The 16,263-nt window shown below is 42.9% G+C and overlaps 1 protein-coding gene across 1 annotated transcript in view; it reads left to right on the top strand.

The window, feature by feature from the left end:
* The first annotated feature begins 7,965 nt into the window (after window positions 1–7,965).
* The window catches only part of LOC146834534 (sterile alpha motif domain-containing protein 13-like), a 311,725-nt gene continuing 303,427 nt past the window's right edge, over window positions 7,966–16,263 (top strand). The window contains exons 1-2 of the mRNA XM_085601929.1: window positions 7,966–8,167; window positions 9,974–10,049. Coding sequence (XP_085458055.1) covers window positions 9,997–10,049 — 53 coding nt within the window. The 5' untranslated portion in view covers window positions 7,966–8,167; window positions 9,974–9,996. The remainder of the gene's footprint in view (window positions 8,168–9,973; window positions 10,050–16,263) is intronic.

Raw genomic sequence — 16,263 nt, 5'->3', positions numbered from 1 at the left:
TGAACCTTTTGGGGATTCAGAAGAGGCTACCTGGGTTGGATATCATTCCCCGCATCTCCCTGGGCTAGCCTTCCTGTATGAGAGAATCTCTTTTCTATATCAGGGGGGCTGTCTTTGGGGAGTGTGGAGAGCTCTCTTCGTTCCGTGGACTGGGCATCACTTCAGGTCAGTGGATTCGCCGACACACTCATTCTCTTTGTGTGCTCTCTCATTGCAGACAAGTGCCAGGGGGTTCTGTCCAACAGGATGTCTGGATGTCTCTAAATTATTTATTGGAACGCGTCAGTCTAGGCTTCCTGGCGCTGCTGACTGTACAGCTACACAGCTGTAGGGTCCTCGGACAACCCCAGATTTCCACGCTTACTTCTGTTCACGGGACAAAAATGTCTAGAAGGGTCAACCGCTTACTAAACACTTTCCCGAGTTTATAGAGCCCCGAAGAAAGCAAGGAGAAAATATGTTTTCGTTGTGGCGGTTGTTGCTGCTGCTGTGAGTGAATGAGTGCTGTCTGATTTGTGGGCTCGCGCTTTAGGTTTCCAAAATTGCTCTCGGGCCTCGGGACGCTATGTTATGTGCAATGAAAATAATATGGCAATGTTGAACAAGCATTGGCATAGCCAATAGGTCTCGCCTTTGGGACCTTATAAGTATTTAGTTATGCAGCACAATATCCTTGGTACAACAAGATCAACTGTTGCATGGCTAAACACTGATATGGTCCCAAAGGCAAGACCTATTGGCTATGCCAATGCTTGTTGTGTTTGTGGCTGTCTAGAGGGAATGCACAAAGTGTAGCTGTCACCCAGCCCAGACGTGTATTGGAGACAGGCTGCAGGCACACAGAGCAGAGTTAAGAACGGAGAACTCTCCTCTTTCTAAAAGTGACATTTCTAAAATAGTAATGTCAAATCCAACTTTACCACTAAAGAGGACTTATCATTACCATTCCAAAGACCTGAAATATTATTTAGCTACTCCTTTTGAAATCTGGAATTACTGCTTAAAAGTGTTTTAGGGAATTCCCAATGCTAGCCTATGAGAGTAGACCTCACAGTAGTGAAAAACTAATGTAGTTTTTGTCACTACCAGGACATATAGAACTTAAAAGTAGATGTCCTACCTTTTAGTTCCACAGCACCCTGCCCCTAGGGCTACCAAGGGCCTCCCTTAGGGGACCTGTGTCTAATAAAAAGGGAGTTAAGGCTTGGCAAGTGGTTTCAAATTCCCAGTTGAAGTGGGAGTAAACTGCACACACAGACCTTGCAATGTAAGGCCTGAGACAGGTTTGAAAGGCTACTCGTGTGGGTGGCACAGTCAGTGCTGTAGGCCCACTAGTCGTATTAAGATTAAAGGCCCTGGGGGTATGGTATACCAATTTACAAGGAACTTCTAAGTAAACTAAGTATGCCAATCAGGTATACACCAATGTCACCATGTTTTGGGGTGAGAAGCACATGCACTTTAGCACTGGTCAGCAGTGGTAAAGTGCTCAGAGTACAAAGGCCATCAAAAAGATAAAGCAAAAAGTGGAGGTATGCAGGCAAAATGTTGGGAGAAGACCACCCTAAGGATGACGGGTCTAACAGTGCTCTTACATACTCTGCAGTGATTAAACCTTGTAATCACTGCACAGTATACAACGGCAGAGTGATATTTGACTGTGCTATTTTCTTAGTGCATCCTCGCATCCATTTTTGGGTGAGAGGGTGCATGTTGCCCTTAGAAAATAGCACTAAATGCCCAGTCTGTGGAATTCTGCCGAATCGGACAGAATTTTAATGTAATTCCCTGTAATTCTGCTGAATCAGGCTCCACGAATTTCACCCATCCCTACTTATCATTGTTAGAAATTTGGTTTCTGGTTGGCAGAGGTATGCACCCTGTCTAAGTAGGAACCACAATCCTAGTCAGGGTAAGTCACAACACACCCTAAATTATTCTGTGCTCACTCTCTGGTAGCTTGTTACAGAGTGGTCATGGTTAACTTAAGAGGCAATGTGTAAAGTATTTGTGCAACACTCCAAACAATAACAGAGTGAAAACACCACATAAAAGACTCCACACCAGGCTAGAAAAATATAGCTTCATTTTTATAAATAAAACAAGACCAAAATCCAACAAATAGAAGTCAAGATATGAATTTTTAAAGAATAAATGTAAAATAGCGCTCAGGAGCAATAAGCGCTTAAATGGGTTACGTGGTCACGCTAGACCGGGTCAACCTCAAAAGTTCAGGGTGACTGCAATGGAGTGCTGGCCGGATACAGGCACAAACGTTGGCCCACTGAACCAAAGTACCTTGATCCGGGATGTGTCGTTGTCGAGGAAGATGCGAGGTGAGCCTAAGCAATGTGTCGGTGTCGAGTCACGCAGTGGTCGAGATGCAGCAATTTTCACCATGCAGCTGCGGCGATGCGTCAGTTCCGAGTATGAAGTGCTGGTTCAGAATGTGATGCGTGGCTGTGGCTCCTGCAGTAGGCGATGCTTTGATTCCGAAGGCGATCCGCTGGTTCAAAAGGTGATGCGCCGGGTTCAATTCACCCATTGACGAGAATGCATTGGTTTAGATTCATGCAAATGTGAAGATGCACCTGTTCCGATGAGGATGCATGAGTACTGGATGTTGAAGCACCTTACGTGTCACTTCCAAGGATCCCCGACTGGGATGGCACAACTTGGCAGAGCAGACTCGCAGCTTGTAGAGTGCAGATGCAGGTAGTTGAAGTCTTTGATATCCCTGAGACTTAGAACCGGAGGTAATCTAGTAAGCCCTGTGAGTCACTCTGAGTTCAAGTGATGCAGGTCCAGTCCTTCTCACCCAGGCAAGAGTGCAGCAGACAGCAAGGCAGCTCAGTAAGACAAGAGTCCAGCAAAGCAGCAGTGCAGCAGAGCTTCCTGGCTGAGTCTTCACAGGTCCAGAAGTATACTGAAGTCATGGTATCAGAGGCCAGTAGTTATACCCAGTTGTGACTTGGAAGTGAGGAAGACTTCAAAGAAAGCTTTGAACTGCACAGAAGTCATCTCTTCTTGCCCTGGCTCCAGACTCACTACAGTGGGGTATGCAGCCCTTTGTGTGTGGACAGGACACAACCTATTCAGGTGTAAGTGTTTGTCTGTGCCTAGCTCTTCCCTCCCAACACCCAGGAAGGCCCATCAAGACCCACCTCAGTTCCCTTTGTGTATGGCTGTCTAGAGAGCATACATAAATCCCAAATGTCACCCAACCCAGACTGAGCAGAGACAGGCAGCAGGCACCAAATGGCTAACACAAGTAAATGCCAACTTTCTAAAAGTGGCATTTGCTAAGCTGTAATTTAAAATCCAACTTCACCATAAATTGTGATTTTAAATTGTGAGCCCAGTGACACCAAACTTGAATAGTCTATCTCTTCACAATTTGGAATTTCACTTAAAATGTGTAATAAGGTAATGCAATTGTTATCCTATAGGAGAGATAGGACTTGCAGTAGTAAAAAAGGAAATTGGTGGGTTTCACTACCAAGACATAACAAGCATTTACAATGCAATAGGTCTCGCATTTGCGAGAGTTTAAGCTATTAGTATTGTAAATGACAATACCTTTTATTTATGGTTTAAAAACCAAAACATAAATAAAAGGCATTTTCAATGCCAATAGCTCAAACTCGCGTAAATGCGAGACCTATTGCATTGCAAATGCTTGTTTTTTATCTTAGTGAAGTGAAGATAACATGCCTCTTTTACAGAAACCCCCCACCATCGTTTTATAACACTTTAAACACTGATGGAGTGTTTTGAAAAAAGACACAATACCCTGAATGGAACCGCTGCGGTTCTGGTCAATCACATGGAACACATAGATGCCTCTGAAATTCGGAAATGCCTGAACAAGTAGAAGAACGAAATGTACTACAAAGCAGAGGCACAACTAGAGCCAAATTTCAGGGGGGGGGGCTAAGAAATAATTTCGGGGGGGGGCTGAATAATTTAAGCCATAGGCCGAGTGGAACTGCAGGGGCTCTTCGAAGGGGTGAAACAACAGCGAGGACTCATTAACATGCAAATGGTCTTTTAAAGACCTGTGAAGTGCTCGGGTGCGGCTGTGTGTGCGCCGGGAAGCAGTCTCATCCCGGGCTGCCACACACGACAGGGGGGGGGGGGGGCTGAAGCCCTTTGAGTCCAATGGGTGTTGCGCGCCTGCTACAAAGGTTATGGTTGATCTTTGGTTCCCACCAACCTGCTTGATCGGTGTAACAACCAACTACATTGGTAGAAATGGCCACTGCTCATCCCAGACGTATGTGAAGCAGACAAGCTGTACCCTAGATCTTACCACGTTTGACCTCCCTTGTTACAATACTTTTTTGGCATCTTATCTTGAGATTTAATCTTCTGCAAGAAACCTGGTCCTCCTCTCTGCTGCCGCCCTTTTTGTCTCTTAAGGTAGTATCTCTCACATTTCACAGTGCAGTCATCTCCTCCAGGGTGCTGTGGGCTGAACCGTGACACATTTCTTCAGTGCTTGAACAATGCAGGAGACGACGGTGGACTATAAGCTTAGCAGGTCTCCCTGGCGTCGCGTGCAACCAGGGTGATCAGCCCCGCGAGATCATGTAATCGGAAGGTGAATGCGCGCTGACGCTCTTACGTAACCCAGCTCTGGCGGGCGGCGCTGGGCGGCACAGAAAGGATGCGATCAGAGCACAGAAGTTATGTTCGGTTACACACCCTGGAAGTGGCTACTTTTGCTGCAGTTACTTAAGCAATGACGTACCCATCCTAATAAGTAATGCTTACTTTCTCAAACAAAAGCAAACAAGCCGGAAGTCAGGCGCCCTTGCCCGGGACGTGGGCGGGGCCTGCTCCGGCAAAAACAGAAACCGCCGTGCCGTGCTAACACGGGGCTCCCATGTTGAAGGGAGAGCCCCGCGGTGGCGGCCGGAGTGAAGAGAAGCCCCGGGTCCCAGGAGGGGGCCCGGGTGAAGAATGCGGTGGCCGAGGATGACCACAGCAGCGCGGGGCTCCCAGGAGTGCAGGGAAGCCCCGCAACAGCAGTGCTGCAGCCGTGAGGAGGAGCCCCCCACCCAGAAGAGCAGCCCGGTGAGTAAAGAAGGGCTGGGGGGGCTCCGTGTGGGCTATTGTTGCTCAGAATTACACTTTACGCCAACAATAGCCCACACGGAGCCTCCAACGGGGCTGGCATGTTATCGGAAGCGGGACATGAGATGTGCACATTGTGTGTGTGCACGTGCGTGTTCACGTGCGCGTACACCGTCTCAAATCCGCCAAAAGCCTTGCGCGTGCCCATCTCCTGTCCCACTTCCGAGGCAAGTCAGCAACAATAGATCTCGCTGCGGAGAGCAGCGCTTCGCGCTGCGTTCGCAGGCGAGACCTAAGAAGTATAACTTAAAAGTAACTGTCCTGCCTTTTAAATACACTGTACCCTGCCCTGTGGGTTGTATGTGGGCTACCTTGGGAATGACTTAAATGTATAAAAAGGGACGTTTTAGGCTTGGCAAGAGGTTTATCTTGCCAGGTTGAAGTGGTTGTGTAAACTGCATATACAGCCTCTTCAATGGCATGGTTAGAAGGCTACTAAAGTGGGTAGCCCAATGAGTGCTGTAGGCTCACTAGCAGCATTTAATTTACAGGCCCTGGGCACAGGTAGTACACTATACTAGGGACTTATAAGTAAAATGCCAATTGGGTATGAGCCTATGTTATCATGTTTCAGGGAGAGCGCACATGCATGTTAGCCCTGGTTAGCAATGGTAAGGTGCTCAGAGTTCTAAAGCCGACAAAAATGAGGAAAGAAAAAGGGGAGGAGGAAGGAAAAATGTTTGGGGTGATCCTTCAGAGATGGCCTTTTTCCAACAATCATGTACATTTTTTTAACACATTTCTTTATTGGTTTTTCATTTCAATACAAATCGTCCCACTGTGAGGACTACAAACATACATGGAGATTAAAAAATACCAAAGAATCAAACAGAGGCCTTGAGAAGGCCAAAAGAGAGCAATAGAAGGGGGATAACTGAAAAAGGTGAAGGAACAGAATACAATATAGCATAATGAGTGCACCACATATAATCACACCCTTCTGCAAATCCCCGGTATAATATGAGACAAATCGAAACCCACCTTGCAGACGGTATTGCAACAAAGACCATTACACAAAAGTGCAGGAATCATAAAGCCAAAAGCTGTGGGCAGAATCAACCAACACTATCCCAACCTATTCCATCCCAGAGTAGGACACAAATAAACCCCCCACCCATAGCACACACAAGTAAGGTAAAGGCCATTGCCATAAGGAAGACATCCGTGCCCTCTCCCTCCTTTCTGTAACACCCTCCGGAGTAAGCGTGAGAGAGATCCCCAATGTGTGCCTTGCTCATCTCAATCCCACCTAAAGCACCTATCTAGCCTATGCTTGCAGTCCACCCGTACTATGTCTTTGTCCTGAGGGGAGTGAGTATCCCAACAGAAGGAGTGCGCCGCCAATGGCCAAAACTAACCCACGGATCCTTGAGACGCATGAAGGGGCCCAACATTATTAAACAAGCGCATTTGGTCGTGGATCTTCTAAATCTGCCTTTGGTAAGTGGCCAGTCTATAAAGTTCAGTCAGCTACTCCTGGTAAATTGACGTTGACGGACATTGCCAGTGCCTTGGCGTACAGATCTTTGCAATCATGAGGGCCACTGACATCTATCTTCTCCATTTGAGATGGCTTCCTTGACTGCCAAGGAGTCATGTAAAACAGCCAGCTGGGCAGAGTCCATTCAATGGGCTTCTTAACATGTTGACCCTTGGAAAATTCCATTGAATCACATACATATGGTTTGTATTTGATCCAGTTATGGGCATTGGTGTTTTTTAAAACATTAATATACAGCTACGAAGCTTTGACTCTAAACTGTTTTTTGGAATTTCAGGTGCGTTGATTTTAATTGGTGTTTTTTTTATTGAACCATTGGGTCTTTTGTTGTTGTTTCCAATGGAGATACACAGTACACTGTCCAAACTAGGTGCATTAAGCGCCATTTGCCACTGTTTAACTGGACTTTTAGGCTTGGGCACATGTATATTTTATTGCATCTACACTGGTATTCCAGAACGAACTTTCCTTTTATTTGCTGTGATTGTGGTCACCCCGCTGGCCAGACTGTATTTTATGCTTATTGTGGACGCCTGTTCTGTATCGTGTGCGAGTGCCTCCATTTCCAGGTCTCCCTGTTGTCAAGGATGGTGTAATGAGCCGAGAGTGCCAGAAGTCGAAGCGTCCTGGCATTTCAGCTCAGTGAAGTCCCGCTAATGATGTCTGCGCCGGGGGCAAGCGGAGCTGTAATGATGCGTCCTGAGGGCGACTCAACGACCTGATTAAATAAACATCTCGTCTGCGATCCTTGGTTTCATAACGTAAACTGTTTGTCATTGTGCAAAATCAATATAACCACTGTGCTCTAATTGGCACGATGCATGCCACTGCTCAAGACGTGGTCGTGCAAATGAATACACGTGACGAAATGCCTTCATTTATTAAGGATATGATTATACACTGTGAGGTTTGTTCATTTAGTGTGTGCTTCATTAATAAAACAATGTTTTTAATAATGCTTATTTCAGCAATGTAGCAAGTTCAGAGACGAGTGCGATCACTTACATAGACAAACGCACGGGCGGCAGGAGTATTTGTCTTTCGTTGTGCACTATGCAAAAAGTATTTTTATTTTACCGCTGTTAAAATGTATCTCTTCTCCCAGATGGGCGAGCGGCTCTCTCTTGGTGTGAAAACGAAAGCAGTTTGCGAAGGCTGCACACAACTACAGACTACTTTGATAGCTATATTTTAGTGAAGAAAGCTGCCGATCGTGCCACCATAAAACGCTATTGCGGGCGGCTCGGGTCACCGTCATGGAGACACGGCAGTTAGCTACAAGCAGCAGAGCAGCGCTGGCCCTTTAAAAAGGCAGCCATGAAGCAGAAGGCTGTTGGTGCAGCGTGGATGTGGTTCCCCTCGTCACTCTAGCCGCGCGCCAGCCCGATCCCATTTCACTGTGTCAAACTGTACCTCCTTTACTGAATTCCACTGCCATCCCACTTTATCAAAGAAAACATTGGGGCTTTCTCTTTTTTTGCGCTCTTAATAAGCTTAAATCATTCCACTGTGTTAGTTCCTTTGTAGGTATGTTTTTTTTTCTTTTTCTCTGTACAGTTGACTGCAATGTTACTGAGTAGGCTAGCATTGTATGTGATTTTTCTTCGAATATTGTCAGATTTTGATAAAATTGTGTTGTGTGTTTGGATTTGCAGTTTTTCGCAAAATTAGCTGTTCACGAAGTGGGGAACTGTGTTGTTCCAAAGCAGCTGCTCTCTGTGGCTGGTTTTAAGTGTACAATTTGTTTGGAGGTGTTTGCATATTTGCTTGCGTGTAATCTGCTCCAAATAAAATGCTCAAACATTTTTAACGCTGTTGCATTTTATGAGGTATAACATCTTGTAAGTGTCTGGTTCTTCGTCATGTAAAGAAATACACATGGATTTTGAAACGACAGTATGTCGTTCTTGCACATCTAGGGGGAGGGTGACCATCAGCTGACACTTCCCTGGGTGTTTACATTTTAGTACAATTCGCTTTTTAGTATCGCGATGCCAAATTTTATGGTAGAAAACAAGATTGGTTTGTCACTTAGGGAGAGTAGAAAATTACACTTTATTCCAAAGTGAATTCTTTGAATAACCCTGTTCGAATTTAACTCGGATTAACCAGTACTGCTTGGCGCTGTATGTGAATAGAGACAGAATCCTTCAGTTTAACATGACGTATTTTGTAAAGCAGTAAGTATCTGATTTCTTTCTACTTTTATGTAAGCACTTGACATAAAATAAAACATCATTTGTTTGACTATTTATTTATATTTCATAGACACGAATTCATCCTTTTAATACAAAAATGTAGACTATAACCTGTCTCGTGATAGTGGTGTGTGTTCCCAGATTGTAAAGCAACCTTATGCAGTCAGTTGAGTGCATGCACACTGGCTCACGGCAGTATTACTGTACTTCACGCTGGTTGGTGTGGATCATACTTGTGGTACACTGCTAACTTTTTTGTACAAAACGTGTTCAGTGATAGTTATGTAGAATGATTGCACACCTGTGACAGTGAAATCTTTTTGATATTTTAAATATAGTACCAGGAAGTGTGTGGAATCATTTGCCTACCAGGGCCCGTATTACAATAAGTGCCCCGTAGGTGCAACAGGTGTTTTGCGTCCGCTTTCCGCACCCCAGGGCACTTAGGTATTACTGAAGGTTAATACTGAAGGGGGGCGCAGAGGCTTGTGTGTCCTGCGCCCGCACCATATTACAGATGCGGGCGAAGAGGCAAAGAAGATCTCAGGGGGCCTACTCATAGTGTGCTAACTTCTAGGTGGCGCACTGTGAGTACGCCCCCTAAGAGCAGCCCTCTGGAGGGAGAAAGGGATCCTATGGACCCCTCAGACTGCCCCTTGCAGGCAGGTGCAGTCAGTGACTGCACCTGCCTGCAAGGGGATCTCTAATCCCCTTTAAAAGTGCAGGCGGGTTGTCGCCAGCAGCCGCTCCGTGTTTTCACATTAATGCACTGCCCCCAGTGCAGCGCAAGTTGGCGGCTGCCCTGGGGGCAGCGCATGCATCGTAATAGGGCGTATTGTCATTGTTTGCACCGGGCGCACTTTTTAAAAGGTGCGCAAGGCGCAAACAATGATAATGCGTTATACGGCAGCTTTCCAGAATGAACTACGTATATACATTATAATGTCTACTTGTGTACAGAGAATGTTCTTTTTTTGTAAACATTTCCTGTGTGCGCAGAGGAAGCCCTCACAAATGCCTAAAGTTGTCTCTGAGGGCTTGCACTTATATTTCCCGACTTTCACTTCAGTGTAAGTGTAATTTTAATCTCTATCAACCACTTATGCAGTTTTTCTTTCTTTCTGCTGAGTTACAGAATTGAAAGCTACCTCCACCTCAATGCTTTCGGTGGAGATGGATAACAAGCAGAACGGCCCGGTGGATGTCAAAAAGTAGGTTGCTCCATAATATGTATTGAAGCAAACTAATGGTACATTGATTTTGTGATTGGTCAGAAACCCAACTAACAGTTGCTTTTTTGAAGTTGTTGGCCGCCATGCCTCAGTTGTGTTAAAATAAACAGATTTGAAAGTGAAACCAAGTATCTATCTATCTATCTATCTATCTATCTATCTATCTATCTATCTATCTATCTATCTATCTATCTATCTATCTATCTATCTATCTATCTATCTATCTATAAATAATATGTATATGCAAATCCCGTAGGACCAACAAAAGTCAAATCTGGGCACAGACTCCAAATTTCCTCAGTGTGAGATTTATTTAGTTTTCCCACTCAAGTCCATGATGCATTCCGGCCAAAATAATGCGCTGCACAGTCAAACAGTTTCTTTTATATTCACCACGTGATCAAGGCATGTTAACATTGGTAACTGACAATAGACTACTATTTTTTCAAAGTCACACGTTTTTCAGTAGAAAAAAACTGGTAAAGACAATCTGATTCATGTACATAAATGGGTACAAGGCTAATACACATATACTTTATATGCAAACCTTGATTTAAATACATGTCTCAATATATTATACTTAGCATCAGATAAACAAATATATTATTTAAAAACCATAGTGATATACAAAGTACGCAACATGCATGTTATGATAGTTCCTGTTGTTAACTTCATTATCGATCCAATAAATGGTAAACCTTGGGAAGAGGCATCTGATTGTGTTTGACATCTTCGATTCCCATTGTATTAATTATTTAAATACAATCAATAAATATATACACATAATATACTTAAAAACAAACAAATTTGTGCCCATAGTGAGCTTAGTTATTATTTTTGGGTCAATCCCAGACTAATTTGCTCTTGCAACTTAGTACTTCCCACATACCGAAGCTTTCAAGTGCATTCCAGGACATAGACACAAAAATAAGTTCTGCATTTAAATAGACCTTCCAGATTTACTGGTCTTATATTATAAGACGTGTGGTATTGCATTGTATTGACCCCAAAGCGACAAGCCCTGCAAGAACTGCATTTGAAAAAACCCTTTCTAGATGAAAGCCAATTGGTAGTTTGGACTATTTCAGGGCTGCTTTTAATCAGGGCACTGTTTATTGAGAATGCTGGACTGAAAGTTATGTTGGGTTTATTGGGGAGTATCGAGCCTATAGTAGGATCAGTTAGCACTATTGGCCATTGCTTATTTATAATTGATCTTAATTTTTTACTGGTTTACTGGAGGTTGTGATTAGTCTAATATTGATCTCTTCACTATTCCTATTGACTTGGAGGTCTCCTTTATTTTTAGTGCCTGTATTAACCCCAAATTATGTAGATTCCCTAGTCTTTTTTTTGGCCTTACTCATCGTCCAGTCAATGGTGTTGACTGAATATCCTCGATTAGTAAATCTCCCTTTGGCCTAATTTTGTCAATGAGCCAAATCATTATCCAGGCTACTGATCCTACGTAGTCTCAGCATCTTCCCGTAGGGGATGCTGTCTCTCTCTGTTTGTGGTGAAAGCTGGAAGCATGGAGTTACCGGCGGTTATTTTGCGGTGTAATTTGGATTTGAGTTTGCTGTTTTTAATGTAAACTTGAACATCTAAAAAATTCAATAGCTTGTGTGTTGATATGGGCAGTGAATTCCAAATTTATTGTGTTCACATTAATTCGTTCCACAAAACTTTCAGCACTTTCCATAGTCCCCTTCCAAATAATAAAAACATCATCTATATAGCGCAGCCAGCACACCACATGTTCTTCCCAATCTGCATGATGGTCCACCATGAGTACCTGCTCCTCCCACCAGACCACAAGCAAGCACACGTAGCTGGGGGAGAAACAAGCACCTATGGCCACCCCCCCCTCAATTGTTGGAAAACTTAATTACCAAAGAGAAAAAAGTCATGTAGACACCAGTTAATAATAGCTAAAATCATATATAGTAACAAAAACGATGGTTTAAGTGATATTATAGTTGTGTTAATTTCTCTGGGACAACATTAACTTTCTGAACAAAAAAACCCACAGAAATTCAGCCGTTATAGTTAGCAGCACTATCTATAACTTGCACCCTAGCCATGCTTATGACCTCACATATAACATCACTCATCACATGTTTTATGACATAATATATGTGATGACATCATTGATGACATCATTGAATGAGTGTGCTAGTTTGTTTTATAGTTTAGATAGTGGCAGGTAACTACTACTTGTCTACCTAATTTTGTACAGCCAGGTTCCAGCTAATGGGTGTAAGTCTTTACAAAATACCTCTGCTCCTAATGTACCATAGGTGTGTAGAAGTATTGAGCATGTTCTAAATCTTTGAACTCAAGAGTAACTCTGCGTGCATGTGACAGTTGACTTGTGTTCCTTATGTCCCACACAAGTTTTTTGGTTCTGCAGAAAAAGTTTTCAACATGAGTAAGATTCTACGTAGTAGATCCTAACTTTTGTAGGCAAGCTTGAGTTATTAGACAGAACCGTGTCAACTTGAATATTTTGAGCAAGTAGTCTCTTTGTTGACAGCTGCTGCATAAAGTGTTCACTGTTCTTAGTAGATACTTTTTAATACTCTATGGTTTGTTTCTTGTGAAAGTTTCACTGTTTGCAAACAGTGTGGCATAAAGTAAACTCTTTCAGTAGAGTAAGCATTGTTTACAGTACCCAGTTCTCTACTGATATCGGCTTCATTTCTCAATCTAGGTTAGGTGAGTTTCAGGTGTTTGATACAGATAAAAGTTTTCTGTAGTAGGGCCTTTGTTTTGGAATTGGCATTCAGTAACTTGTCTTTCTCGAAACAGTTGTATACGTATTGAACACCGCACTCAGTCAGGGTTTCCTGTACATCTGTGGTTGATTGTTAATGTGAACTATTCTTGCTGTAAAGTATATGGCATAGGGTTAAATGTTGCACATAATGCATTCTTTCTACACTTAAGGGAGTTGTGTCTGTGATGGCAGTAATGATGGCTGATATTCTGCTGATCTATTTTGTACTTACTCTCAGGTTTCTAATGCCATAGTAATTTATAGACCAATGTACGGGAAAACAAAGCTTGGATGATGTCATTAATGATGTCATTTGAGATGTCAGTGGTGTCATAAATTATGTCATAAAACATTTCATGAGTGATGTCATACATTGGATCATAAGCATGGCTCGGGCGCAAGTTATAGCTAGTGCTGCTAACAATAACTGCTGAATTTCTGCGTTATAAAAAAAGTTCAAAACGTTAATGTTGTCACTGAGAAATTCACCTAACTATAAGGTTACTGTAAGCTCTGTTTTTTTCCGTGAATTTCTAAGGTGTTTCTTAAACAAAAACAAATCTTTTTATTACATCTAACTATATCGCTACTTTAACGTTCATTTTTTTTCAGTGAATTTCTAGTTTTTAAAAAAGTTAATTAACTATTTTTTTAGTGTATCTATGATAAAAAACTGAATACTGTATCCTGTGTGTGGACATTATTTTGAAAGGGAATGGGTTTTGTATTGTAATATAACAGGAATGGGTGCACAGTTTGCAAAATGTTTTAAAAAATGATATCTGAGTGTAAAACAGTAATACCAGCCTCTCATTTGCGACCTCTCTCTCAGATAACGGGTATGAGTAGTAGGCTGTGGAAAGTGACAGGCGTCTCTTTTCAGCTCTCTCTCTGAGATCATGGGTGACGTAGTAGTGAGTGGGGATGGGCTGGCCTCCCCTTTCAGATGTCTCTCTCAAATGACGGGCGTGCATAGTATGGTGTGTAGATGGACTGGCCTCTGCTTTGACACCTCTCAGATGACGGTGTATACAGAGCGTCTGGCCTCTCCTTGGAAACCTCTCTTTCAGATGATGGTTGTGCTTAGTAGGATGTGTGGATGGACTAGCCTCTCCTTTGAGACCTCTCTCTCAAATGACATGTGTAGTAGTGAGTGGAGAGGGACTTGTCTCTCCTTTCACACCTCTCTCTCTCTCTCTCTCCAATGACAGCTGTGCCTAGCATGGTGTGTAGCTGGACTGGCCTCTCCTTTCACACCTCTCTCTGATGACTTGTATGAGTAGTAGGGTGTATGGAGAGCAACTGGCCACTCCTTAGAGACCTCTTTATCAAATGACAAGTGTGCGTAGTAGTGTGTGGGGTGAGACTGGCCACTCCTTTCAGATCTCTCTCTCAAATGACGCATCTGCATAGTAAGGTGTTCATGGACTGGCTTCTTCTTTGAGACCTCTCTCTCTCTCACATGACAGGTGTGTGTATAGTAGGGTGTGTAGATGGACTGGCCTCTCCTTCCACACCTCTCACTCAGATAACAGGGGTGCATAGTAAGAGGTATGGGTGAGTGACTGGCCTCTCCTTTGAGACCTCTCTCTCAAATGACAAGTGTGCATAGTAGTGAGTGGAGAGGGACTGCCTCTCCTTTCACAGCTCTCTCTTAAATGACTTCTGTGCATAGTAGGGTGTGTGGATGGACTGGCCTCTCTTTTCAGACTTCTCTCTCAGATGATGGGTGTACTTAGTGGGAAGTGCGGATGAACTAACCTCTCCTTTGAGATCTTTCTCTAAGATGACGTGTGTCTATAGTAGGGTGTGCGGAGAGAATTGCCTCACCGCTGAGACCCCACTGTTGTATGAAGGCTGTGCATAGTAGGGTGTGGTAAGAGTCTTAACTCTCTACTCAGAATTCTTCCCAAGCTGATGGGCGTAAATAGTAGATTCTGATAAACACCATCTCCAGTATCCTGCGGAAACAAGTCTACATACTAGAGAGTATTCAAAGATCACCTACTCTTTCCTTTTTTTCACGATCCCGTAAGCATCTGGCGAGAGCGTAAAAAAAAAAAAAAATTATTAACCATCCACTCATCATAGTTAGTGCTTATCTCTTACCCACTTCCGATCAATAACAAGTGGCGCAATGTGCATTCCTACTAGTAGAGTGTATTGAGAACTCACCTACTCCTTTTTATATTCATGATCCCATGAGAGTCCAGCAAGATCCTAATCATTTTTTAAAAATAATATACATTTATTTTGATCACAGAAGTTATCCCTTAGAGACCTGCTCTTCCTGCTGCCATCCTTTATAGTTTTTCTTTACATCATTTTCACAGCAAACAGTAATGGCGGCCATTTCATTTCTAAAATTCGAACAGACAGCCAATCAGAGCACTTGCTTTTGCAGGACTCACAGAGTCTTTAAAGAGGGCCCCCTAATGGAACCAGATCTGTTCTGCAGAGAGTCTTGACCTGGAATAATTCTTAAACAGAATGTTTTAAATACTGTTTTCCTTCAAGTTATTTTTAATGTGGATGAGAGTCTCTTACAGAAATTTTGCAGAGAAATATTGTCTTTATGGTTCATTCAAAACCAACAAAAAGGTTCTTTTAGATCAAAACAGGACATCACATATGAGAAATGGGTGTCACAGAGATTATTTCCAGTAATATTAATTATCTGCTACTGTGTTACAATATGGAAAACATAGGTTACTATCCCTAAATATTAGATGTAAACATATTTAGAGTTTGGACTAGTGTGCCTGGCCAAAGAGGACATGAAAGAGCTGAAATTGGATCATAAATTCAAGCTATTCCCAATAGGGGCCCCCAAAATTCATTTGTCTCCGGGCCCCCAAAATCCTTAAAATGTTTCTGGGGAGTCACAGGAGCCTCTCGATCCAGAGAGTTTGAATGCTCACGGTAAAAATGGGCCTTTCGCCCAATCACATGGCCTAATTTTTTATTTTGCACTCTTGTGGGACTCTTGTGAGCCCAGCTGCATAAATATACAATTATTTTTTACCCCCGTTTTCTCAAAAACTACTGAACGGATTTGAACCAAATCATAAAAAAGTACAGTCTGCGGACCAACATCTAGCTGCCTTCCAAATTTGGTGTAATTCCGTTCAGCAGTTTTTGCTGCAGGCCACCTTAAAAAAATCTATGGAAAATCTATGGGGATTTAGCATTTTGGGACCCCCCATTTTTCTTAGCCCTCGCTTGACAGATCACCTCAAAACCTTTAATGCACAAACTAGTAAAAAAGTAGCACCTTTTTGGAAAGGTTTGTGGTGATTCATCAAACATGTCCTAAGTTATTAGCTACACAAAAAATGCTTTTCCCATAAAAAGTGATCCTAACTATAACTACCCAGTGGCATATTATTTATATCAAGATAAGTGAATTCGGAG

Source organism: Triturus cristatus, chromosome 4_2, assembly GCF_964204655.1.
Source record: "Triturus cristatus chromosome 4_2, aTriCri1.1, whole genome shotgun sequence".
Classification (NCBI taxonomy): domain Eukaryota; kingdom Metazoa; phylum Chordata; class Amphibia; order Caudata; family Salamandridae; genus Triturus; species Triturus cristatus.
Note: the sequence above shows the minus strand (reverse complement) of the source record. Positions and strands in the feature narration are given on the sequence as shown.